The following is a 25704-nucleotide window of genomic DNA, read 5'->3' as shown; positions in this document are numbered from 1 at the left end:
CTTGAAATAACTCAATAATTGAATACAATTTCTAACCAAATACATATCCATATCACTATCCGCGTCTGTCCTTGTGCAGTTTTGGCTTAGGGTCGTACCACCGAAAGGCAGACGCGTGCTTTGTAGGGCCCTCCTGCGATGGCTGCAGGGGTGGTATAAAGCTGAAATCTTGCATGTACGAGTTAAAAAACGGCGTATCCTTAAAAACGGTGGTAAAGTCGAAAGATGGCTTATCAGATGAGTCGGATGAGGTTGATATCGACGTTGATAAAACTTGTACTGCTTGCACTAGCTTTCTAAAGTCCTCGCAAGCTTCTTGTTGCTTTCCTGGATTCTTATCAGGGTGATACCTGTGCCATAGAGTCAGAAATGAGTTGCGAAAACACGCCAACCAACTTCAAGGCCAGCTTCTTGTACTGAGAAGTGATATCTGCTGCACTGGGCGTACCACTCAGCTTCAAAATGTTCTTTGCTTCTGTGAGTGTGAGCTGAATTTTGAAGGCTGGCACGCAACATCGATGATTACATGATTTATATAAATTGGATAAATGGGATAAATTGAGATACGACGCGTTTATTTTCACACTTACTTGATTAAGAAATCCACTTACTCTTTTCGGAAGCGTACGTGCCATCACCCATTTAGCTTAGCGTACGCGGTTTCATCTCTTTCCTTTCTAAAAACAATTCAAGATTAAAGCTATCAGAAAGTATTCTAGCTCAAATAATTCCAGACTTAGATCCCGTTCACCACCATCGCCAATTAAAGATCCAATGAATAACGAGCACTTGAATCCAACTCAAGACCCCCAGCCTACGCGTAGACGCTACACGCGTGCTTTAAGCTTGGGCTCAAGCTTGGGCTCTGCCAACAGCAGCGACAGACGTAGCAATGTCCTTGGTATTCACTTTAGTCCTCAAGTCGATGATGATGACATTCCTACCGAGGTCGCCCAATCAAATCCACAGAAACGTTCAGGCAGCCCCATTAAAGGTCCACGCCCACCTCCTTCGGCCTCATCTGCAGCTGGCCTGCGCGATTCCAAGGATCTCGATGGTATGTCTTGTTGTCGCCTATGGAAAAATATCTGACGCGTTATTTTAGGACAAAGCGTTAACAATTCTCGCTCTAATTCCCCTTCTAAGACAGTGAGAATCATTTCTCCACAATCAGAGGCGTTACTGTCTTTCCATGAACAAAACCCAAACAAGCACCAAGAACATGTTCAAAAGCGGAATGAGTTTGAAAAAGCGGAAGCTATTGTCATGGAAAGGGGAGAGTCACACAACAGTGAAGCAAGTAATGACCTCGATCTTGTCAATCGCAAGCTACAACGAATGGGGATATACAAACACTCCAACTCTTCATCTGGTACACCTCATTTAGAGCATTCACCAAAGAATGCTTTGCGCGTAACCAATCCATCTGCTTCAACAACATCCCTTGACACGACCGTCCAGAAAAATCTAAAGCAGGAAAAGAAGGACGAGGAATTGATTGATAAGGCGGATGAAAACAGTGAAGGTAAAGAAGAGAATAAAAATGCACATGTTCCACTTGTGCATCAACAAGAGCATGTCAAATCTGATAACAAGTCCGAGTACTCTCACAAGTCGCGTAAATCTGAATTTTCAAACAAGTCCGATCACACGCACAAGACAGAGCACTCACAAAAGTCACACACCACTGACCAGAGCGGACTTCCGCCGAGAACATCTTCGAAAGTCGCTGTCGATGAAAGTGAACAAGCTCCTGAGCGAGTGGGCAAAGGACCAACAGACAGAGATCAGATTCCAGTCAGAAAGCGTTCACAGACCATGCCACACAACCCTCACAATCAACCACAAGCTTCCGTGATGAGTATCTCGCAGACAATCCAACCTGAGATTAAAGACAAGCAACCTGAAAAATTTAAAAGATCTGTATCAGCGCAACAGGCAGTTATGTCACCATCTAGAAAAAACACATCATCGACAATATCGCCAGAAAATGCATCAATGTTGAAGTACGCCCACTTAGACTTCTTGTCGAAGCCACCGTCGTCCACTGAATTCCCATATGCACCGAAGGTTAACGTCAGATCAGGCTCGAATTTTTCTTTGAACGCTAGCTCAATAGGATCAAATGGCGTAGACATTAGGTCGTCAAGAGGTATGAAAGGCCTTGCACATGCAGAGAGAGGCGGTGGCGCCGTTAAATTTGACTTGCAGAAGGGTGGTTTTGTCACACCGTCAAACTCGTCTTGCTCCACAACTACTGGTGCCGTCGATCCACCGGCTTCCGCGAGATTGGACGCTGCACCGGTCTCGAACAAAGTTGTTGCTCAACATAGCAAGAAAATTCAAAAGGCACGATCACAAGGTGATTTGCTTAGACAAACCACCCTACTAAATACCTCTACTTCACCTGCTAGGACCGCCAGGGAATTGAGAGCTGTTCTCTCAGGAAGCAAATTTAGCAGTAGTTCACACCAAATCAATCTGGAACAGTCGCGCACTAGATCTAGAGCTGTGGTCGATCTTGTTCTTGATAGTGAAGCCGTAGTCGAAGGTGGTGTCCTTGGAGGTCGCATGGATGTTAAATTGGCAAATGACAAAGTTTGGTGGGGTAATGGCAAGGTTCGAGTTGTTGGATTCGAAGGTTAGTATACCTAATAGCAAAGTAAAGTGCTGACCCTAGTTCTAGATCTTCACGCCGACGAAACACGCCATGTCTTCTTCCACCATGACGCTCCTGTCGATTTTTATCCTCCACCTGGATACGGCCTGCCAGACGATGAAGGTTACTACCGCGGAGTTAGTACAAAGAGAGGTAGAAGCAAAGAAAACAGATTATCTCTTCCATTCAAAATCAAATTGCCGATCGGAGGTGGTGCAAAGGGCCCCTTGAAATCAAAACCTGGTTTCATCAGATATATTGTGATTGGGTAAGTTGACTACTAAGTCATAAATCTCTCTAACCCAATCACAGCTCTATTCATCTCAAAAACAGCACATCTAGCGACCGTTCTATCGCTCATTTCTACAGATATGTAACCATCTACCCTCTCCTTTCTCCATCAAGCGTCTTGGCGCCCGCACCAGTTCCAATAATGCAAACAGCGTCCAAGCCATTGTTCCTTGGAGGTAAAGGTCCAATAAATCTCACAGCTAGTGTCCATCGTCCACACTGGGTTGCTGGTCAGCGTTGCTACGTCATGATTACGATTGATAACAACAGCAGCAAGAGGGTATGTTCTCAAGTTCCCTTTTAACTCACACACCTGACAAGTAATGCAGATCAAATCAGTCAGTTTGTCCCTCAATAGGACAATTGTTGCGTACAAACCTCGACCATACGCATCTCTCATGGTGGGAGATGATTTGGATGCATGTCAAACGACAACAAATACGAAAAGAATTGCTGAGGAAAAGCTTGAAATCGGTTCAAAGGGAACGTCTGGTCACGTTACTGCTAAGGGATGGTTTAGAGGTGTCGATTCTGGTGAACAATTAGAGTTCTCTTCATCATTGCAGGTTCCTGTTAGTGCTATTTTTGAAGCCTTTGCATGACTAACTAACAATTTAGTCTGATGCACTTACCATTCCTCGTACTCGCTTACTTGAGGTACACTACACCCTCAGAGTCGGAGTAGCAGGTTCATTGTCTAAAGGAGACGTATCAGTTGAGCTTCCAGTCAGGTTCATCAACTTTTTGTCTATTGATCCGCCTCCATCTGCACACCCACCTACACCAATGCCAATGACCACCACATCAAACATGACACCTACTGATGCAGAGCTTATCAAATCAGCAGCACTCGAGCGTCACAAGCAAGACATTGAGAGGGTAAAGTCCCCATCTGACGATGTCAAGACGGTAGATGCTCTGAGAAACACAGCTAAGATATCTCCACCTGCTTTACACGCCCAACCTTCCGTGAAAGCACAAACCGGCAACACGATCTTCAGCGAAGCAGGTCCAAGAATCTCACAAATGGATGTAATCGATGAAGCCTTGTTCAATGCCTCAGTGTCTCGCCGAGGGAAGACTGGTAAGCCACCATCACCACTACCCTTAGATGAGATCGACACCACTGCTGAGCAAGATCAATCTTCAAACACTCATGAGGACACCACTGAATCTTCAAACATTCACGAGGACACTATCGAATCTTCAAACGTTCACGAAGACACTTCTGCCATTGAAGACAGCACAGTCGTGGAAACCACTCAAGAAATGACTGAAGATTCTCATACTGACGCTGACGCTTTGGCTGAAGTTGATGATAGCGGCTCCGAGATCAGCTTTGACGATCAGAATGACATCAGTGAGCCTGCCGTCAAAGCCCACGATGCTGAGGATAAGGAGGAAATGTCACGCCCTACTTCACGTCCTTCCTCACGTCCCTCACTTGCTGAGAGTAGAAGAGAAACTCTTCTCAATGCCATCAAGGATGATCATGAGGAAAGCGATATAGCATCTATTGATCAAAATCCGGCTGACTCAAACGATGGCCACGATGAGGTAGTAGAAGAAACCCCAAGACTTGATATACACAGTCCCGGTGGTGACTTCCATGATGCTCGGGACTTTGAGATGGGTGAAGAGGATTACAATGACAAAGTTGACGCTGAAGCTGTGGAGATTCTTCCAAACACTAATCGTCAAGAGCCATTGCGGGAGGAGGGGCCTCAGCTTGAAGAGACTGAGCAAGTCGCGCATCTAGCTGAGCGCGAAGCTGAGGCTGATCACGAATCAGAGTTGAATCGCGACTACAGTCATTCATCTGAGGCCGAGAACAACGATGCCGCGGAGGATTTGCCTGTCCCTGTTCCTGAGGAGGAAGACCCTTACCTAGTTGAGGAGCAGGAGGAAGATGAAGATCACCTCCACAACCTCCACTCTGTCGGCATACCACAAATGGCTCAAGATCCTCTTGATCGCTCACAAACACAATCACGAGCATCACACTTGTCTGGTGGCGATGTTTTAGCATCACTAGCATATCTAAACTCACCTGTAAATGATGTGGACTCAGAGCGCGAGTCAACAGTACAGCAAAATGGTAGACGTCCCTTGCCAGTATCACCCGGCTCAAATAAAGGCAAGCTCAGTGCTCATGAACAAGTAAACGGCAGTCCATCAGGACGCAGCGCTCAGCCATCGCCTGTTGGTAGGATCCAGGATGGTCAAGCTAAGCGTAAATCTGAGGATCCTTTCTCACCAACTTTCATGGAGCAACACGAAGAGAAAGAACTTCCATTGTCTCCATCGAACAAAGTTGCTAACTCACCATCTTTCTGGTCACCCGCATCCAAGGCAGCTGCTGCAATGCCACAGCTCCATCCGATGAGAACAGATGAGATGAGTAAACAACACATTGAAGAGGAAGTCGAACTGGAAACTCCAACGAAGATATTGAATACATCTCAAAACGAATACTCTTTTGATACGTTTAAGAGATATGCAGCTGCAAACTCATTACCATCACCATCGGCAGAGTCTGACAAGAGTCAACAAATCTCAGTTAAAGGACGCGTTGCTCAATTTGAACAGAACGGAGGTTCATCTAACAGATCAAGCGCGAACCTCGAGCCTTCCAACTTGATCAAGGAAAAAGCTGTTAAAAGGCAACTGAGCGCGCTCAGCAAGAGGTCAAGCGAGAGTTTAAGACCACAATCACAAAATGGCGAGAACTTTGCTGGCGCCTCTATGGATATATTTGACAGATGGAACGAAAATAATCAAGTAATCTAAGCTATTGGGCATTATGTTTCTATTTTCACTTAATAATATTATTAAAAACAGACAGTCATTTCATCAAACATGTTATTTAACTATCTTGTAATTATACAAAGTCATTGATAATAATTCATCATCTTAAACCATCATCGTCTATGCACGCGGCGATTGCTAACGAAACGGATGAAAGGAGATTGAAGAGCCTGGTACAACACGTCGGAAGATCTTTCTATGAAAGCAAATATTTTATAATTCTTGATCAGCTTATAAGGAAGGAAGCGTGAGTAAAGTAGCTATAGCTATGATAGTGGCTTCGACGCTAATGATATTTACACAGTATGCAGGACGGTGAAGTCGCTGGGAGAATTGGACTTACGGTTAAAGATAGCTCGAAGCTAATCGCTAAATTGATTGCTGATAAGCTTGTCTTTCAGTGAGTGGTTCAGTGGTTCAGTAGGTAAATCAATGCTGACACTACAAAGCTATAGACGCAATGAATACCAGCCTCCGAATCCACGCCCTCTATTGAAAACATATTATTACATTGATTACCAGCAATTCGTTGATAACGTCAAATGGCGTATGTGGAGAATCAGAAAAGCTATCGACGATAAACTCAGAAATGTGGGCATTTCCTTTACACTATGTTGTTGCTTACCTTGCTTAAGGAACTCGATCAAAAAGGTTACGTTTGTCCAGGTTGTCACAAGACATTCACTCCACTCGACGTCTTACATTTGAATTCCACGACAGATACATTCCTATGTGATACGTGCAATGCTCCACTCAAAGACAATGACGAGTCCGACGGTGTCAAAGGTTCACAAGACATGATGGCAAGACTTCTTATGCAATGTCGACATATCATAGCTGGGTTGAAGCTCACCGAAGATATGACACTGCCACCGTGAGTATTACTAAAGCTATCAGCTATCGACTGAAGCTGGTTTAGATTTGACATTGCAGATTGGATAAGTAAGAACGTTAAGGCAATTACACAACCAATCAAAGAACTCGAAGGCGAAGATGATGGACTAGCCGTAGCAGGTAGTGGATCCAACGCAGCTAACAACAAGTCTCAAGTGAGGGTTCAAATAGTTGCAGACGAGCATGACGATGAGCATAAGAAGAAGATGGAGAGAGAGGAAGAGGAGAGACGAACAAAGAATGCGCTACCAGAATGGGTACTTAGGAGCACGATATCAGGTGAAATCACAGCTGTTGGTCACAGAAACCAATCCATAAGAGACAAGTCGAGAGAGGAAGATGTCACCCAGAATCAAAGTGATGGCCAAGAGAAGCTAAACGTTGACCAATACTACAATGATTATTACTCCAATTACAACACTTTAAAGCGATCTCAGTCGCCCTATCAGGAAACAACCAACAAACGTTTGAAACAAGATACCGGAACTACGAATGTAGCTCAAGCTCATTCATCACAGCATCAACCAGGAGATGGAGATGAAGATTCAGAGGAAGACGATGACTTTGAACAGGTAGCATAACTTATTCACAATTTGTAATTACAATGCATTATTTAGATTCATGTTGATAGAAGCAATGTCTGGATGATAGCATCTGCACTTTTTATCAATAGTTTCAAATCTTTTCATGCCAAAGGTCTTTTTCGGCTCAAGACATAGATAGCACATGAAATATCGATCTAGATTCCTTTGGGTGTGCATCCATGATGTCGCTCGAGTCGTATTATCCGAGTGGATGCGTGATGAATTGAGAAACATGGGGAAGTTTAACAAAAGCTTACCTTTGGAACAATCAGTTTTTTTGAAAATTCTATCTCCTATGCATTTCTATTAAATTGGTTAATGTATCAACGTCAGTAAGTATGCAGAATGACTCGAACAACATTTGGACGGGTTGAAGTGTGAAAATTTAACTAGTAAAATCTAAAGAAAATCATTCAAAGTCAATATGCTTCATAGCTCTCTTTTATTTCACTTCACAGTAATACAGTTGATTGTCCAAAGCAGCAACAGGTCAGAGATGGTCAATCACTCGCGAAATCCAACAGTCATACAATTCAAAACAAATGGGTTTACATGGAATGCAGTAGCAGTGAGCCTGGGTCATGTAGCAGTCTTGAGACAAATTGTTATTAGGCACTATCTAAGGTTTGATTGGTCTAAAACGTTACACAATAAAGATTTATAAGAATGGCTGGATCTATCTACTCTTTGTCAGCCTACTTGAGATGGATTATGAATAAGTCTGTTGAGTATGGAATGTAAAATGTACCCTTGTCTTTCTCAATCCAGTCAACATCAGGCTGAGAAGCTATAAATTGAGCAAGGTGTTCCAGCAGCTCCTCTTTTTCCTTGATAGGAAGGATGTTGATGAAAGATTTCGTGCTTTGCCTATCTTTGTATCCTTGTAAGGATAGTGGAAGATGCCTAAGGTACTTGTTATAATCAACTCCTTTGTAATAAGATCTGTAAGCGTCTGTATCAAAAAGAGCTTTCCATTCCCCTAATCTGTATTGCGGTGTGCCAACATCATACTTCTCATATATGTTTCTCGCATTTGCAACCCATTTCTTATTATATTTGTCTTCCATGTTCCACGTAAGGGCTAGTTTACCGTGAGGCTTCATAACTCTTTTGAGCTCTTTCAAAGACTTGTCATAGTCTGCACACCAATGATAAGCTTGAGCTATGATCACGATGTCGAATAAGTCGTCCTCTGCCTCTATGTGTTCAAAAGTGCCTTCAATGACTTCGACTTCTCGTCCTTTAACAATGTCATTGTTTAAGCTATCAGCACAGGTCTTTCTCATGTCTTCACTCGGTTCGGCTGCTATCAAACTTTGAATCTCAGTAGTTGTATGACTTAAAAGCGCTCTTGTGAAAATTCCGGTTCCACTTCCTAATTCTAACACTCTAGCTGGCTTATTGGGGATATTTCTAATGATCTGCACATCGTTGGTTAAGTACACAACCACCCCGTCCGACTTACCTCGGATACCGCTTCTTCTGAATAGCTGGGACGATGCTCATCGTACAAGTTTGAGTTGGGACCGAATCCTTCCTTTGCTATTGAGTGTACGTGGCTCATACTCTGTTGTATTGGGTTGAGGTTTTCAATGAAGCGAGACGCAGTCGCTCAATTCTTAGAAACGATTGCGAAACAGGTACCCTTTTCTAATCATATGTGAGTCAAATGACCTTACTTATGACCTGCAAAACTTCAGCTTTTAATTTGAATAACAAAAAAGCATGGATTTTAAATTTAATAGATTTATTTAAGAAGCATCAATTGCATCTGTTCGACAAGGCAAGGGCAGATTTCCACAATTGCCAGCGAGGGTCGTTTTCTTTGTCTGTTAGAGAATTGAACGATAGTACCTGAATGGTCTCCACAGTTTCGGAGATAGATGGCCAATATTCTCTCAAGAAAGCTTGGTACCATGACCAAGATAACCACTTGTCCCAATCTTGATCTGTATACTCTTCTATACTCTTGTCAGAAATACTGTCGACACCTTCTAACGCTTCAACAAATGCTTGAACAAGCAAGACGAAACATTCTCTTTGCTCTCTGTTGAGATTGTCAAACGTTAATTGCAGCTGTGAGTAATCTCTTCTTTCTTCTTCCTTAGTAGTCTCATCTTCATTGTCTATCTCCATGTTACGCGCTTTAGCAATCGATGCGACTTCCTCATCATTTTTCTTCGTTTCAACTAACTTTTGATATTGTTGATTTACTCTGGTGTTGACCTTGTTGAGAGCGGTTTTTAATAAATCTCCAAAGTTTAAATCTGACCATCCTATTTGATACACGGTGTCATCAACTTCCGAAGGGAATTCTGGATCGTTTGGATTGAATAACCATTGAACAACATCAGTTGGTTCAATCAGTCTGTATTGAAGCAATTTGTCCACTATTATCTTCTTCATTTGACTGTTTCTTACCCAAAACCTACCAACAGATCTCAGCAAATCGATACGGGAATCTTTATCAGCAGTGAGATATTTTATGACTTCAATGTACTTCTCAATCACATTGAGAAAGTGAGAGAAAGATCTCGAGCCAACATTTAATAAACACTGCGTGGCTATATCTCTAGCAACCTTCTTAGCAGAGTTTCCGCTTTGTGGTAATGATGGATTCTCTTTCAAATCTTCTTCGATTTTGACGATATTCTTTATCATGGCATCTGACGTTATCTTGTTTCTCATTGAATCCATAACACTCGTTGTTGTTGCATTATATGGATGCTCTTCGTTCGCGTAGATGAAGTTTGGCATTGGAGATACCACCATACCAGCCTTGTTGAGGAGTGCCTCGGGAAGTGTTTGATTAATCCTATCGAAATAGCTCAAACGAATCTCCAATTCAATCACCCTTTTGATAAACATCCTCTTTGGATGATTGTCAGGTAAGTCTAAATCAGGTATCCTTTTGTCATGGTTAGAGGATTTATTTCATTACGTGTAGCAACCCACCATTCTTTCCACACCCAATTGAAGCCAAAGTTGGACAGATGAGTTGCAAACCACTCGCTGAATCGCATTATGATCTCTACATCCAAGCCCTCACCGATGAAGCCATATATTTTGCGTATGGATCTACCAAGAGCTGGAGCAACGGTCTTTGGACTTAGCTTACATAGCTCAGTAATAAGACTAGAGTAATAAAGTTTGGGATGTTTGGGCTCAGGAAGGGTGAGTAACTCGCTCAAAATTGTTGAAACAAGGGTAGACTCCAAACTATACCCATCAACATTGAAAAGATTACCTTGAAAGAATGTAGGCACGTCCATCAATATTTTTGCGCAGTCGATCCTATTTCTATTGTATAGCGTAATCATATCTCTGAGGACGGAGTAAACAATGACGCCATCTCCAGAGTCAGGTGAAGGGACTGTGTCATCTTCGATAATATGTAACTTCCATCTAGAAAGTTCACTGTTGGGCCTTGAGGTAGTATTATAATCGTCAGCTGGTACCAACAAGCTGGGTAATTCTGTGCGTAATGCAGGATCAACTTCTCGGACAGTTGGTAAAACCTCTTCTATATCAAACAAAGGTAGCTTAGGATCTTTAAATTCTGACTCGGAAAGAGAACGTAAAGTCTTGATATAAATTTGAATTGGATCGACACAATTGTCAACCTTGTTCCTGCTGTTATTTTTTGGTAGATTGACCCATGGGTAGAGCAACAGTCTCGTGTCATTTATCTCTTCATTTTGAACATACTGCTCTATTCTGTTTACGAAACCTTCGTATCTTTCTTTTGATTGAGTTGTGAGGAAGCTGCTAGCGTATATAAGTGCTTCGGATGCACACTCAATCGCTCTTTCGGCTCGAAGCGATGATACGCCTGGCTCCTCTAGCACTTTGACGAACGTGTTAATAGTCTCATAGAACGATTCAGGTGAAATAAGAGCAGGAACCAAGTTGGCAAAGAAGTTAGTGCCAATTCTCATTTCCATCCATCTTCTACTTTCCAAGGCATCCTTCCATCTAATCAAACAGTGGTCGAGTACTTTCTGACCAACAATTCCAGCGTCTTGATTATCTTGGTTGTCAAATGAAATAGACAAAAGTAAGACCAGCGATGCATATAACTGAGATTTGTGGGGTTGTTGTGTAAAAAACTTGTAAATTGTATCTGGGATCACATCTTCGTAGTATTCAAACGCGGCTTGAATAGCTCTAGCTAATCTTGGTAGATCAGATTCTATTTCAAATCCCTAAGATATGTTATGAGATATTTAACAAACTAGCCCTTACGTACATCATCTTCTGCGAGGTTCTTTATGCGAGATTCAAGCTTCTCCCAGCGAGTATCTCTTTGAGGTTCGACGTGATCATCCCTATAGAAATTACGCTTTTGGTAACCACCTCTACTCCCTCCGTCTCTTCCGCCTCGTCTACTTCCGCCTCTGTTATCGTAATAACCGCTCATTGAGATATTTGGTTGGTGGTCGAGGTTAGAAAACGAGTGAGTGGAACTCAAATGCAAAGCCTACATTTCATAGGGTTTTTTTCAAGTCTTTTATAAAGAGAGAAGTCATTCTCTACATATACAGTCAGAATGCTTATCCGTCGTGGTCTCCATAATTTCAAAAGGCAGATAACAAACATTTATTCAAACATTTTACTGTAAACTTGTTTTTCTTTCAATTTGAAGCCCTCCACCTTCTTTTCGAGGGTAGCTATTTGGCTATGTATGTTTTTGTCTTGAGGTTCGACTTTGATTGCGTAATGGAGATCGTCAAGAGCACCGGCATCATTCTTACGTGCTGATTTTGCAAGCGCTCTCCTGTACAAACCCTTGGCTATGTCTTGACTCTTAGTTGGTGGTACTCTGATAGCTTTCGTTGCCATTGACTCGGCTACAGGCGCTTTGTTTAACTTGAGAGCGGCTAAAGAAGCGTTCAAGTATAATTGTACTCTCGTTGTTGAGTATAATGCTTTGGTAACGTTCGCAGTTTCCTCGGGCAAAACTGGATTAACGTCAAGGTATCTTATAGCTTTCTCCCATTGATCTAAAGCTCCTTCAACGTCCTGCTGCTTGAAGCATTGAGCTCCCTTGTCTTTAATTGATTGAGCTATCTCCAACGCTACTTCTGGCTTCTCAGTCTCTGCGTCATCGTCTTCAGGGTAATCCTTTGTAACGGTTAGCAGCATATCGAATGTTTAAATGAGCCTACCTCATGATCACCAATTGAGAGTGGAGGTACACCGTCATCCTCTCCCTCTCGGACTAAACCTGAATCAACGATACGCACGTCGACGGCAGGGAAGTCGTTGTCAACAGTTTGTGTATTTTCGAGCTAAATTGAGGTTTAGCGAAACACTAGTCAACTTATAAGTAGCTCACTCTACGCAGCAATCCTTTGCCTTTAGCAAGTTCACCGAAAACGACATGTCTGCGTGTATATGTTTAGACTATTGTGAAAGCGTACCAGTGTAACAAACACACCTTCCATCTAAATGCGGGCAGGGGCAAAAAGTAACAAACACTTGAGATCCATTCTAAATAACCTTAAGTCTAGATCATAAAGAAACTGACACCGAACTCACTGTGTCGGGACCTGCATTAGCCATGGACAATTGACCGCGCTTCGTATGCTTAAGATCAAAGTTCTCATCCTCGAATTTACCTCCATAGATGGACAAACCACCCGTACCGTTTCCATTTGTGATATCACCAAACTGTATCATGAAACCTTTGATTATGCGGTGAGAGATGGAGTTCTTGTAGGTGAGGCTGTTTCCTGTACACCAGCATAAGCCTTGTAGATTCATTCGAGCATCGTAACCCACCTGTAGCCTCATCTGATCCTCTCTCACCCGTACAGAGGGATTTGAAGTTCTCGGCCGTCTTTGGTACTTTGTCGCTGTATAATTCAAATATCAATCTACCAGCGTATTCGCCGTCGATATTCCAGTCAATGAATACTCTTGGTAACATTTTTAACTTGCTTGTGGTGCGAGGGTGCGAGTTGAAGATCTATTAAAACCAATGGCAAAGGTGAGGAAACAAACTCCAAGCGAAGGCGTATTCAAATCAATTTATATCAAAATTTACATGCTCATTCTTCCATTCTCACATCTTGGTTGGTATTTAAGCGTGATGAAGAACGCGTCGACTTGTCTGATGGCGTTCCTTGCTTTGACGGTGTCTGTGATCGATTATGTGTTTGTCTCCTTGACCTTCTTCCATCTGGCTCTTCCACTTCTGGCTCCCGTCCGTCATCATCTTTATCTCGCTTAAGTATTGTTAATCACTATTCACATAAAGTAAATGCAGGACTCACAATTGCAAATTCTTCTTTCTTTATATCGATGTGATTATCTTCCCTATCTTCCCTATCTTCCCTACGAGGATCTTCGTACTCCTTTTTCAGCGTTTGTTCACCATCTCCATAACCAACATTCCTTCGTTCTTCTGGGTGTTGAGACAGGTGCTTTTCTGATTCCTCTGCTTCCTCTTTCCTTCTTCTTTTCATTGGAGCAATCCTAGATTCCTCTGCTTCACATCGGCGCAGGAACGCACCTTGGCGCTGCCCAGCTAATGATTCAGCCAGATCTCTCTCCTTTTTAGCGTTATTCATCAGTTGTTTCCACAGTGATTTGTCAGTCTGTGCAACTTCCATGGCTTTCATTTCAGACTGATAAGAAGACATTGCGTAACTGTTGGCCAAAGCGACGACATCCTCCATAGTATCAGTAACAGCAGTCATTGTCGTTGACTTCTTCCATGGGTTACCAGATATGTACACCCTTGGGTTGTCGTCTAGAACCCAAAGTCTCTGTCTTTTACTGTCTTCACCTACTGGTGGTAGAACTAAAGCGTTATCTTTGGGATCATCACGACGTTTCCTGTGCCTTTCTACTGTAGATACTCTGTAGTTTTTCTCTATCATGTCCTTTATCTGAGGTGTTGAGAGCGACAAATCAACCAGATGTCTCATAACAGAAACCTTAATTTGATATTAGAATTGTGCAAATAACATATCACACCCACCTTCTCCCTCCACCCAGCTTCCCAAAATGATTTCCCATCTTTCAGTGGTCTGTCTTCCACGACAGCGCCTGATGGCTGGTCAACTACTTCCTCCGGCCAATGCTTGATATCAGAAAGCTGTAACTGAATTTGCTTGGCGAGCGCATCAGGACTAATGAATAAATCAGCAGCTACCTCAGTACCTAACCCAAGCGACTCACTCAGTATTCGACATTTTTGGCTTAAAGATTCTGACTATGTGCTCCATAACCAAGTGAACAGTTGGATGTACAGTACCAGGCGAAGCAGTCAAAGCTTCCTCCAGCCTAAACAAGCAAATTGAATACCTTATCATCGAAAAAGTAGCTAACTTACTCTCTGACACCGTCTAGAAGCTCATGTTGTACTATGGGTATAAATCGCGTAATTGCAGCCCAGATGTAAGGCAGCTCCCAGCAATTGAGCGATGGATGATCGTGTGGTTTCTCAAGTCCTTTGTAAAGCTGATGCGGTTGAGGCAGTGGTTGTCGTGGTTGTGAGTGTGGCTGCTGCAACACGGAAGGTAGTACTGATGGCTGCTCAGAGCCCTGAGATTGAGGATGCGTTAGCGCGTGGCTAGCAATTAGCGAATGAGGGTGAGAATGTGGATGCGATTGAGGGTGTGGTTGTGGGTAAGGATATGCAGGGTGTTGTGATTGCGGTGCAGCTGGTATACTTCCTTCAGCGCTAGCTTGTGGCTCGTCTGTATTGATCATTGAAGACAAATTCATCCTGATCGTGTAGATCGTCGTCGGAGTCGAAGAGGCAACTGCCACTAACCGGACTGACACGATCGCTCGTATGAGATACAATGCTACAAACCACTTGAGTAATACACCATACACAGCAATACAAAGAATCGCGTTTGTCTTTGGCATACTTCACGCAGCATGGCCATTCCATCAAATAAAGGATGGATAAGCTTGTACGGTATGATAATACGCATTGGCTAGCTTTGCGTACTAATTGATCATATGAACAACTTAGAGCAATAAGAGCTATGCATTCAGCTACTTCGATCTGAGTTGGAAGCAGCATCTTCTGGGCTTTACGGTCTGCTTTGCTAATGGAATAGCCTCACCATCAATGTCTCTTATTGTCCTATTAAGAACTACGTTGTTCGCTTTGTTCGGCGGTCAGTCAACCGCGCTATGATGCTTAAGATAAGACATCGAGCACATCGGTAAATTTATTTGTGCTCGGGATTGTTCTCGAATTAGTTTCCAAGGTTTATGGTACATTGGCTCAGTTCTATATCACAGACTCATAATGTACTGGTATAAACAGCTCAAGGGAATGTTTATACTTGGGCTTAGCACGCGAGATGTGCTTATATTGATGCAAAACTAGCCCATAAGAGTAGGGGCGATGCTTATATTTTCAACAAGCGTCGTTGCCGTCTTCATACGCAGATTCCGGCTGGGAAACCCAATCTTGACAGTTGTATTTGTGAGTCATCGCAGATGAACCATTAAATACCTTGTCACATTACAGCAAGGTCATTATAAGCTACTGGCTCACATGGTACTCAATTTCTGGGTATCCAAGATATTCTTATCACGATTACTGACGAAACCGATAGCGTACATCCCATACACTCAATCAGCTATATCAAAGCTGTTTTCAAAAATAATTTCTGAGTTTATTGTAATGCATAATCTATTTTACTTTCCCTCGGATTGGAGCTTGTCTAATCTTTGTCTGGTTAAGGTGCTTTAGCTGGTTTTCAAACATCTCAAAGCAGCTCCAGCTCACCTGTTCCGTTTAACTATCAGTCTCAGCGTTTTTTCCCTCTCGATCTGACTCATTCCTTCCCAATTCTGTATCCTGCTCAATGTGCCGTCGGAATTGACCACCATTGGACCGAGATGATCAAGGCTGAGGCTTTCTCCATTGACTTGCACCGTCGTCTTCTCTCCATCTGCAGGTGGAGCTGGCAAACCGAGTCTCTCGCTCATGATGATCGTATTAGTTGGAATAACAGAATCCACGAGATAAGGAGAATATTACAAAAAGCATCTACAGTATCTACAATGTAAGCTTAAATCCATGCACTGTGGCTCGGACACCTTCATCTCCAGTGTCTTCTTCGAACATGACGCCAACACGCTCTTCCACTACACGCTCGACAATCCAGCCTTCTTCTGCAGCTTTATCGAAGAATCCCATATCCTCTTTAGCCTTATGTGGGCGGTGGTGACTGAAAAAGACGAGACACTGTCCACCTTGGGCTATCAATCCCTTACAACTTTTCAGCAGCGAGTTGTGCTGAGAATGGTTAAACACCAAATCAGACAGAATAAGAATGTCAAATTTGTTGCCGTTGTTGGCTGCAAGGAGATTTGCTATATCAGAACCCCAAACAAATCCCTCAACCTTTATCTTGTTCTGAGCGTTTTCTTCTAAGCATTCACCGACGTTGATTCGGAGGTTGTTCAAAAGCGGCTCATCTGGGTAGTCTGTAACCACCGTCTTATCTGCTCCTTCCAACGCTGAGACTAGCGACGGAAGTCCGGCTCCTGCACCCAACTCGCATACGCTCTTTCCTTTACACAGATTGTTGTTGATTAGATAGTTACAGAATACTCTACTTGCATTCCAGAGATAATGCGCCCACAATGGATGAAATGATTCTAACCGTATCTTCAATTCTCGTCCTTTGTAAGTGTAGCTCTCGTACTTTGGTGGCGCTGCTGGTGGTGGTGAGGGCGATCTACCAAATATACTATCTAGACGCACATTAAATTTTGCCAAGTCCTTACGCATTCTGCTCACCTAATTGCAGATCCCCCATGGTTGTCTTGCGTTAACAAATGTATACTTAGAAATACAGTTTTACAATAGACTAGTAATCAATCAGAAGGGATACATTTCTCATTGGTAATCAGTAGTGCTCTTCGTCTATGTTCTTTATCCAAGCACCAAGACTACCTAAGAAGCCCTCATGACGAAGGAACATGGCCCTTTTCGTACCTTTGCTCCAAAAACGGATAGCATAGCTGAGGGTTGAGATCGTAGCAGCGTGTCCTATTACGATGGTGTGAGAAAAGAATCAGCCAACACATTTCACAAACCTCTAATGAAACACCCTCCAAAATAGATTCTATCCACGTTATGTTTCTCTGCTTGCATGTACGCAATGTGACCAATATTGTTGCTGATCATGAACAACATACTTTTACTGATGTCTTCAGGCTTGAATTCTTTCTTGCGATTGTTATCGCCTTTCTTGAAAACCTTACCGAATGATGAAGCGATTGTCGTCGCCTTTAAACCAATTTTTCCGTAATCGCTACCGTAAATATCGCCTACGAGCATATCTACTGAGTTGTTATCTCCTGTTTCTGACAACGCTAACATCTCATCAAACGACGTGGCTGGCGTGAGGAGCGACAATAAACCCCAAAGTGTTCCCCCACCAAGAGAGGTTCCAGAGACACGCTCGAAGGAGCCGTCGGAGTTCACTTTGATAATAGACACCCCTGATCCGATGTTGACAAGCAGACAAGGATACTCAAACTCAGTCGGTTTGTCGAAGCTGACGCTAAACTGGGGCGGGTTCGGCGATGGCCTTGGAAGTTCCTCTTGGGGTAATATAGTTTTCTTCTGCTTCTTGTGACTGACTGAGTACACCAACTCATCAGAGTACCTTTGATGACATGTCAGACATGATGATTTAACAGCAATCCCAGCACTCACCAAAAGACCTCCTTGGGAATAGTTGTAATAAACTGTAAGCCAGTTATCAGACATTCCATTTCCTCCTCTTTTGCTACAGCAGTCTTGAGCTGGTCTTCAAAAACATCTCCAAGCTTGTGGGCACCGCCTCCGGTCATAACAATTTTGATGCTGGCCCTCATTTGATCAAGACTAACATCATTGACATTTGCTGATTGATCAATAAGGTTGCGCAAGAAGTCAATACACTCTTCTATATGCTCAGTCTCAAACTTGACAAAGTTAAGCTGACCACCCGGTATGTGTTTAGATTTCGATCGGCCGTGACTGCCGAATCCCGGTCTGATCTTCGCGCTGTCGGAGTGAGAGCTGCTCTGAACGTCAAAATAACTACCGCCAGAGCTATACAATGGAGACACAGGGGTACATGCGTCGTTGCTGATTGGTTTGAGAATGTTCGGGGTTAGCGTTCCGTTTGGTTTAGGTGATGGCGGCGGTTGAAGAGGTGGGGGACTGTTTCGATTCGTGCTCTTCGTGCTCTTACTAGACGCTGTGCTGCTTCTCCTGCGGGATGTCCGCGAGAAATAAACACACTTTGCGAGACTTCCACCAATCTGTTCCCCGTTATTAATAAGAAATGGGGGTAAATCTAGCGCGAGCACTTACGTCTAGGGCAATATGGGATACAGACTCTGTATGGAAGGGAAGATAGATTCCCCGACTATCTTTGTCCTGTTGTTGATATCAGCACTTTGTTCCATTTCGGGAAATACCAGCGTAGCCCACCTCTGTAACATCGTCTACGATTTCTGCGCCACGCGTATCAACACTTAGTCTGCTAATGTCTGGTATCTCGGGATAGCTCATATCCGCGTTGGAATTGCGTCTCGATGAGCTGAGCGTCGGTTTTCAAGGGACATTCAAGGGACATTCAACGACGATCAAATACAAATTATACATTTTAATTACACTGTTTACCGTGTTAGCTGCTTTATTTCAAGCTGTTAAAGTCAAATATACGTCTCTCCCACGTTCTACACAGCGCAGCAAACAAACACAGATGAATACCTTACTCGCAGCTACGAGGTCGAAATTTATGGCTGATTTGAGAGCTAAGTCGATCAGCAATTGGATCATCGTACTCGGAAACCAATCTAATGGTGTGTGTCCCTTTGACTTACGTCTTTGTATCTCACATTGCACACAATGAAGACTTGGACAGTCTAGCCTCATCAATTGCATTCAGCTACCTATCCACGCTCTCTAACGCGCCTATTTCGCTCAAACAGGCTATTCCCGTCGTTCAGTCGTCGAGAGAAGACTTGAATCTTCGTCCTGAGAACAGACTAGCGCTATCAAATGCAAAAATCGATACAAACTCTTTGATCTTTTTCTCAGACATCAAAGATGATTTTGACCCGGCGACAAATTACGCCCTGGTGGATCATTCTACACTTGATAATCAATGGAAATCTCCTGAATCAGATGTAGTCGCAGTTATTGATCATCACGATGGCGCACCTGATCGTTACCCGAGTGCGCTTTTATGGGATGTCAGAACACCAGTTGGAAGCTGTGCAAGTCTTGTTACGGACAATTTCAAACATGCCTGGGCTCAATCGATCATTGATTCAGATACAGAAAGAAGCATCGCTGATTTGCTCATTCAGGCTATTATAGTGGATACCAACAATCTTAAACAAGGTGGTAAAGCGCAGAGCGTTGATTTTGAGGCTTACGACTTCCTTCTGCCTCGCTCCTCTTTCGCTGGTATTCATCAAGCGTCACAGCCATCCACCGTAGCTACATCCGATCTATTTGGCTCGCTCTCCGAGTGTAAAAATGATGTGTCATCATTAAACACTACACAGCTACTTCAAAGAGACTACAAACGCGTCTATGCATCTAATGGAATAAGTTTAGGGCTAGCATCTGTACCCATGAGCCTTGAAGATTGGATTTGCGGAAACGCAAGTGGCATAGACTCGTTTGAGAGAGATATACAAAGATTCACTCAAGATGACGGAAAAGGCGAGGGTGCTCTTGATTTGCTTGGAATTGGGACGAGCTATCACGATCCTAACAGTAAAAGCGGCCACAAACACAGAAGGGAATTGCTACTGCATGTACCCTCCTCTAGCAAGCTGAACGCTCACTTGGATAAACTGAGAAAGGGGATAGAAGCTGATGAACTGCTTAAGCTGAAGATCAGCGGTAACTTTGCCTTCTCTTTGAATGGCACAGTCGTTTACAATCAAAATAAACATGCCAGTCGTAAACAGTATATGCCGGCTTTGATATCTAATATAAATAATCTCATTTAAACAAATTAATCTTTAAACATAAATGTATTTCTCTTGCAACGTTTCTTCCGACGATTTTTAGGACATTTTAAGCCTATGATAATTGAACTCGATATTAGCACGGAGCAGAGACCTAAGCAGAGGATAGAAACATGTATTGGCTGATTCAAAGAGATAGAGAGACTCTCAAGCCTTTACCACTTTTATCTGAATTCCCCGCACAAATTATAAGCTTCTCGCGCACCTCAACAGCTCCTTCATCTTGGACTACCAACTCAATGTCATTAAAAGTACGGGGAACGCACCATCAAAAGCTTTAGTGCTTATTATCATTTAATTCACAGGAATTCGACGACTTGCTGAGAGAAACAGTGATTCACAGATCGACACTGTCCAACACCAGAGTGGAGAGGATATCGTACATCTGCGGCAAAAACCTTAACGTGAGTCTGGTAGCTCAGCTCGAAAACCTCAATTGATTTGCCCTAAGATGGGATCTCAACATATGGCTTCGTCCATCTTGGAAACTCACAGAGACAAAAAAGCCAAGAGGGTCTCTAGTCTTTACACGCTACATGCGCTGGTGCAACAAGCACACAAAGCGATCAAGAAAAGCAACAGGGATTCAAATAATTGGAAGAACTTTCTCTCCGCGATTGAATCCATCTTGGTCGATTTCTTCGACGAATCTCTTAAATACCTTGACAAAGAACTGAAGGTAGAGTAATTCTAGTTTATTCAGACTTATATTGAATTCCTTGAAGGAGAAAAATCTTAAGATACTCAAAATGTGGTCACAGATGGCCGTATTCAATAAGCCCATGCTTGAAATACTTATGGATAAGATGAGCAACAGCGGCGAAACTAATGAAAGCCAGAAGCAAAGCGACCGCGATACTCTCGACGCAAGACATGAGTCAAGTAGTAATAAAAATGTTTCAGAAAAAGGTGCTTTCATAAATTCTTATTATATACAAATTAACTGTATTGACGTTGTGAACCACTCAGATACAGCAAAATCTTCAAGCAAAAAGGATGATGGAGATAGCAATGGAGGTTTACCTGCAAATATCCTTCAATTCCTTTCCAAGATTCCTTCATCGTGAGTTATAGTCACTTGACTTAGTAGTCTTTGTTAATGCGCGTTTATAGAGATGACAAGAACTCTCAAACACCATCATCCGATAGCGGTAGCTTGAAGAGGGACAGAAGTAACAATGACAGATACGATAGCAGATACGATGACAGATACAACGACAGGTACAATGATAGATATGATTATGGGAACAGAGATAGATCAGCGCGTCTACCACAGAGCATACAAAACCAAAGCTATGATAGTGGTAAGCGTCCAAGGATAGATCCAAGAACAAAGAGACCAATTGAAAGCTCTAGAGAGAGCTTTAGCACTAACTCACCTTCGAATACCCACTCATACTCACACTACTCACAACCAAATCACATGTCTTACAACAGCTATCAGCAGGATCAAAAGTCACCAACACCAGACAGTAGCAATAATTATAGTCATAGTCATAGTAATAATAAATCTGTTGATGCATTATCTAATTTTGATTGGGTAGCATTCGACCCAACTCAACCGCAATCTTGGATATTGGCTGGAAAAGCATTCGAGAAGACATTCGGTTTCGTTCCCTCAAATGAACAAATAGGTAGCTGTGCATTCATGTGGGTTTACTATACCAATATGCAGACTATGCAGATGGCGCAACAGCAACAGCCAATGGATCAAACTGCAGTTAATGACATCAGAGGCAGATCGACAAGCAGATCAAGATCAAGATCAGTCTCAAGATCCAGATCCAGATCAAGATCAAATACTCCATTGCACGACTAAGCTGCGTTCAAATACACTTTAAAAACTATTTATACAGTCATTTTCCTGTTCCATTCATTCTGTTTTACAATTAAAATAACGCGTGTAAGACAGAATTGCCAGTAAGATACACATCCCTTCATATAAAATGTACGCATATCTTCCACTGAATGCAAGTGAAGACAATGCAAATGTGACAAATACGCTGTTCTCTATCCACCAAACCAATCTGTCGGTCGTTCTGTGCTTCCGTATAGCATTGCAAGACTGTACGTGTAAAACAATCCAGACGATTGGTAAAATAGGTAATGGATTATGATCTTCAAAATCAACCCCAAATGAGCTCATCAACGGATCTTTTAGCCAGACCACAGTTACTGGTATGTAAAATGGTGCTAGTAAGACTACCAAGACTCGTATAGAAAGAGCGAGAGGTGTTGAATTATCGGTTAATAGCGTGTATATTCCAATGAGACTCAGCATTACCTGTTGTGGTATTAATAGAGTGATAGCAGCTGTAGTCAACATCAAACCCAGTTCTCTTTTCCGACTTATCTTAAATTTGGGTATGTGTAGTCTAGTGAAAGAGAGAATTGCGCTGAATCCTGTAATTGCCACAGTGACTCCACTGATTAAACCATATGATGCTAAGAGAAGGATAGGGCCGACGAAACACAGCTTGGGGTCATGTAATCCAACGAAATATAAGCTGAATTTTGCGTATAATGAGCTAGCCAATACACTTCCTACCATTATGAAGCAGAATGCTAAAATCTCACGTGGAAATGCTACCGTTAATGATTCGAGAAGGGTGATTGATGCACCCGTCAAATCCAGTGATTGTAATTGCCGTCTAAATGCGACACACCAAATCCCCAACGCAAATCCCACTAATGCCGATCGATAGCGGGTACCCCACTTGGAAATACTAGCTAGAATATCCACACTGACCGAGAGTTCCTGTAATGGATAGCATGATTCGGTACTGGAAGTGTCCGCAAAAACCTCAAAGATGAGCTCAGTCTTGTTCGATTTCGCGTCAGCGATTAGGTAGGGTGATTGTGAAAGATGTGACTCAATTGCAATTCTTCCATTGAGGTCTGGATGGTAAGTCTCTTCGATTCCTTTTAAAGATCCAACAACGTGTCTAAGCAGCGGTTGAAATAGCTCTTTGTTGTTGAATTGCGTCGACACACACGTCGACTGCTTAGCATCGATTCTGTACACTACTAGCGAAGTAGACGGTGCATTAATTAATTTATATCTCCTTCTTAATGCCATTATCCCATGATTTTGCTCGAGAAGAGGAACTGATGAGAATAACATGCGTGTAAGTGATCCACCAATAACGATCTCTTCGTCAGCGGGTGCGAACTGGGAGGTAATCCAGTGCCTCTTTCCGTCTTTTCCATTTCTAAACAGTACCACGCTCTCGTTGTCATCCAGAGTATCTGTGTCTGCGTCTAACAGATACATAGTGTGGTCTTCGTCGGCGCCATGTCGGACAGGCAACCATTGCGTGTCTCTGTGTAAATATGGCAGAGTTACGGAATCTCTTATTGGCAGATGCCTGCATCGTTTAAGTGGTTTGATTTCCTGACAAGCCAGCACTTGGATGGGTGATTCGTACTGACCAAAGTCTTTGTATGGGGGCTCAGGGGTGAGGCTAGTGACAAGCCTCACGATTGGCGCCTTATCTCCGGTCACCGAGTGTGGCGGTGGCCTACCTAGCGACCAAGCTGTCCTATCAGAGCCGATGTCTGCGGTTGTATATGCACCATATGCCACTGTAGCATTGAGATCGACATCAAACAAGCCAACGGTATCAGGTATGTTAGAAATCCCAACGAGCAAGCCTTTCCAGACCTCCATAAGGCTCTCCCTGCTTTTCAATTTCGAAGATTTGCTACTGTCGACGGAAAGTAACACACCTCTTGCTATTTTCCTTCTCAGCTGATCACACCACACAATCGCCTGATGAGATATCGGCGCCCAGACCCCTGGTATGGTCGTAGATAGCACGCTTAATGAGTTTTGGGAGATGGGAGCGTACGTAACGTCGGCTGGTAACAGTGAATCAGCTGATCCTCCACTGATGGCAATTTCCGTGTGTTTGCTCAAGTTATTACCAAACAAGCTACTCATGCTTCTCGAAAACGGAGTTGGTGGGATGGCGTTTGGCGAGCTTAGTGTCAACAAGAGGTCTATCGAGCCTTGTCTGTAATCAGTCAAGTGGAACATCTCCCTGGCAACGACTCCTCCCATCGAATGCGCTATTACGATAACTGATTCTGGTGGATGTGATTGGCCTGCGTATTGTGACAGAATGTAGTCCACTGCACTTCGACAATACTCAGCCTGCCGCCGCACCAAGCCAGCATGGAATGCTGACAGTTCTTCCTTGAAATCGACTAGTAAAGTGTTATCGCGGCCTCACTCTGAAGGCGCATGCTCACCTGTCCATAGATCAGGCAGTGGTATATTTTGAGATGCGAGATCATGATTGGGTCGATTGTAGTCGATATGGTATTGCTTGGATATCTCAGCTGCTATCGACCGACCTTGTTTATAAGAGCCAGCATTTCCGGGAATGAATAGCACCGGTATACCATCTGGCTAGAACAAGTTATCAGGAGATATATTAGGAACGTTATGTTGCTACCTACCGTTATACTATCACCGACGTTCCAATGCTTGTCTCTATAAAGATACAATCCGTACTTTGAGTCGACGAAAGGATGGGGTATATATTTGGGATTCATGTAAGCCATTCTACATGCGCTTTCAGCATGATTGGATTTTAGTATAATTATAGCCACTGCCCATGCGACGGCGCAGATTGCAGCCGTTCGGAAGAACATCTGAGGACTGTCTCGTCTTGGTGGTTGAGGTTAGATTGAGAGACGGAGTGAGGAAGGAGAGCAAATGCTATGAATATCACTCAAAGCGGACTTTTAACCGACTTCCTGCGCTTAGTCGAAGGTGAGTGTTGAACGAGTGGAGATAAAGCTTTCTGCGAGTAGCGCAGACTATTTACAGGGAAAGCGTTATACCCGCCTTGCCATGTCCCTCAAGACGTTTTACCGCAAGAAAAAGAAGAAAGGAGGTCGGACGGCTTAAATAACACAGCGACGGCCGATAAGCACGTGGCTCGTGCCTTGCCTTTGTTATGTTTCACGAACACCGCTACGTCGTTCCTAGTCTGGCGGCTAACGGCGAAAACACATGTGCTAATCAACTTATCTTCAAAGTTTTCTTTACATCTAGTTCGTCTCAATTGGTTCTCGAGTATCCTCGTTCCTGGTCACGTGGCTATCGGCATGCATGACACGCGCTAAAGCGTGGCAAATACACGTTTATCTATACTGGTAGAGCTCGCAGTGATATCTATCTCTGACCAGCACATCAACAAACATACTGAATCAACAATGTTAATCTTCCACAAGACAAATCACACATTATTCACCAACTAATTCACAACTCATTATGTCCAAGAAGAAGCAATGTGATCAATGAAAATTGAGTCAAATTTATATCATTCTGTGGTAATTTGTTTGCTATTAATTCAACAGTGAAATTATCGCGAAAAGCGCTGTCTGGCGCCCTGTACTAGTCCAGATAGATGTGGCATGTTTCTTTTAGAG

The 25704-nt window shown here is 43.1% G+C and overlaps 12 protein-coding genes across 12 annotated transcripts; 3 read left to right on the top strand and 9 right to left on the bottom strand.

Moving 5' to 3' along the window:
• Positions 1-55: 55 nt before the first annotated feature.
• J056_004782 (uncharacterized protein) lies at positions 56-642 on the bottom strand (the record flags this gene model as incomplete). The annotated part of the gene is made up of 3 exons (XM_009269972.1): positions 56-350; positions 397-475; positions 612-642. The coding sequence occupies 3 exons, from the start codon at positions 640-642 to the stop codon at positions 56-58; spliced, it is 405 nt and encodes a 134-aa protein (XP_009268247.1).
• A 132-nt stretch (positions 643-774) lies between these two features.
• Positions 775-5740, top strand: J056_004781 (uncharacterized protein; the record flags this gene model as incomplete). Its single annotated transcript, XM_009269971.1, has 6 exons — positions 775-1057; positions 1106-2641; positions 2687-2927; positions 2972-3230; positions 3280-3522; positions 3569-5740. 6 exons carry the CDS (start codon positions 775-777, stop codon positions 5738-5740), a joined length of 4734 nt encoding a protein of 1577 aa, XP_009268246.1.
• A 140-nt stretch (positions 5741-5880) lies between these two features.
• Positions 5881-7233, top strand: J056_004780 (Transcription initiation factor IIE subunit alpha; the record flags this gene model as incomplete). The annotated part of the gene is made up of 5 exons (XM_009269970.1): positions 5881-6005; positions 6063-6158; positions 6208-6349; positions 6394-6632; positions 6678-7233. 5 exons carry the CDS (start codon positions 5881-5883, stop codon positions 7231-7233), a joined length of 1158 nt encoding a protein of 385 aa, XP_009268245.1.
• Positions 7234-7931: 698 nt separating this feature from the next.
• Positions 7932-8800, bottom strand: J056_004779 (uncharacterized protein; the record flags this gene model as incomplete). The annotated part of the gene is made up of 2 exons (XM_009269969.1): positions 7932-8657; positions 8702-8800. The coding sequence occupies 2 exons, from the start codon at positions 8798-8800 to the stop codon at positions 7932-7934; spliced, it is 825 nt and encodes a 274-aa protein (XP_009268244.1).
• A 197-nt stretch (positions 8801-8997) lies between these two features.
• On the bottom strand, positions 8998-11656 carry J056_004778 (Nuclear cap-binding protein subunit 1; the record flags this gene model as incomplete). The annotated part of the gene is made up of 3 exons (XM_009269968.1): positions 8998-10144; positions 10192-11441; positions 11486-11656. The coding sequence occupies 3 exons, from the start codon at positions 11654-11656 to the stop codon at positions 8998-9000; spliced, it is 2568 nt and encodes an 855-aa protein (XP_009268243.1).
• Positions 11657-11835: 179 nt separating this feature from the next.
• On the bottom strand, positions 11836-13168 carry J056_004777 (Peptidyl-prolyl cis-trans isomerase D; the record flags this gene model as incomplete). Its single annotated transcript, XM_009269967.1, has 6 exons — positions 11836-12360; positions 12405-12527; positions 12575-12623; positions 12677-12729; positions 12778-12971; positions 13021-13168. 6 exons carry the CDS (start codon positions 13166-13168, stop codon positions 11836-11838), a joined length of 1092 nt encoding a protein of 363 aa, XP_009268242.1.
• Positions 13169-13289: 121 nt separating this feature from the next.
• On the bottom strand, positions 13290-14973 carry J056_004776 (uncharacterized protein; the record flags this gene model as incomplete). Its single annotated transcript, XM_009269966.1, has 5 exons — positions 13290-13466; positions 13515-14180; positions 14225-14375; positions 14425-14529; positions 14579-14973. The coding sequence occupies 5 exons, from the start codon at positions 14971-14973 to the stop codon at positions 13290-13292; spliced, it is 1494 nt and encodes a 497-aa protein (XP_009268241.1).
• Positions 14974-15906: 933 nt separating this feature from the next.
• On the bottom strand, positions 15907-16200 carry J056_004775 (uncharacterized protein; the record flags this gene model as incomplete). The annotated part of the gene is made up of 2 exons (XM_009269965.1): positions 15907-15943; positions 15998-16200. 2 exons carry the CDS (start codon positions 16198-16200, stop codon positions 15907-15909), a joined length of 240 nt encoding a protein of 79 aa, XP_009268240.1.
• A 70-nt stretch (positions 16201-16270) lies between these two features.
• Positions 16271-17036, bottom strand: J056_004774 (Putative nicotinamide N-methyltransferase; the record flags this gene model as incomplete). The annotated part of the gene is made up of 2 exons (XM_009269964.1): positions 16271-16971; positions 17018-17036. 2 exons carry the CDS (start codon positions 17034-17036, stop codon positions 16271-16273), a joined length of 720 nt encoding a protein of 239 aa, XP_009268239.1.
• Positions 17037-17126: 90 nt separating this feature from the next.
• J056_004773 (Pantothenate kinase 2) lies at positions 17127-18787 on the bottom strand (the record flags this gene model as incomplete). The annotated part of the gene is made up of 5 exons (XM_009269963.1): positions 17127-17269; positions 17317-17891; positions 17942-18534; positions 18587-18652; positions 18707-18787. 5 exons carry the CDS (start codon positions 18785-18787, stop codon positions 17127-17129), a joined length of 1458 nt encoding a protein of 485 aa, XP_009268238.1.
• A 193-nt stretch (positions 18788-18980) lies between these two features.
• J056_004772 (Exopolyphosphatase) lies at positions 18981-22081 on the top strand (the record flags this gene model as incomplete). Its single annotated transcript, XM_009269962.1, has 7 exons — positions 18981-19080; positions 19133-20201; positions 20402-20513; positions 20568-20666; positions 20714-20941; positions 20988-21325; positions 21376-22081. 7 exons carry the CDS (start codon positions 18981-18983, stop codon positions 22079-22081), a joined length of 2652 nt encoding a protein of 883 aa, XP_009268237.1.
• Positions 22082-22502: 421 nt separating this feature from the next.
• On the bottom strand, positions 22503-24921 carry J056_004771 (GPI inositol-deacylase; the record flags this gene model as incomplete). Its single annotated transcript, XM_009269961.1, has 4 exons — positions 22503-22546; positions 22594-24471; positions 24517-24676; positions 24727-24921. The coding sequence occupies 4 exons, from the start codon at positions 24919-24921 to the stop codon at positions 22503-22505; spliced, it is 2277 nt and encodes a 758-aa protein (XP_009268236.1).
• Between the last annotated feature and the right edge of the window lie 783 nt (positions 24922-25704).

Source organism: Wallemia ichthyophaga (assembly GCF_000400465.1).
Source record: "Wallemia ichthyophaga EXF-994 unplaced genomic scaffold scaffold9, whole genome shotgun sequence".
Classification (NCBI taxonomy): domain Eukaryota; kingdom Fungi; phylum Basidiomycota; class Wallemiomycetes; order Wallemiales; family Wallemiaceae; genus Wallemia; species Wallemia ichthyophaga.
This window is presented reverse-complemented; position numbering and strand designations above follow the sequence as displayed.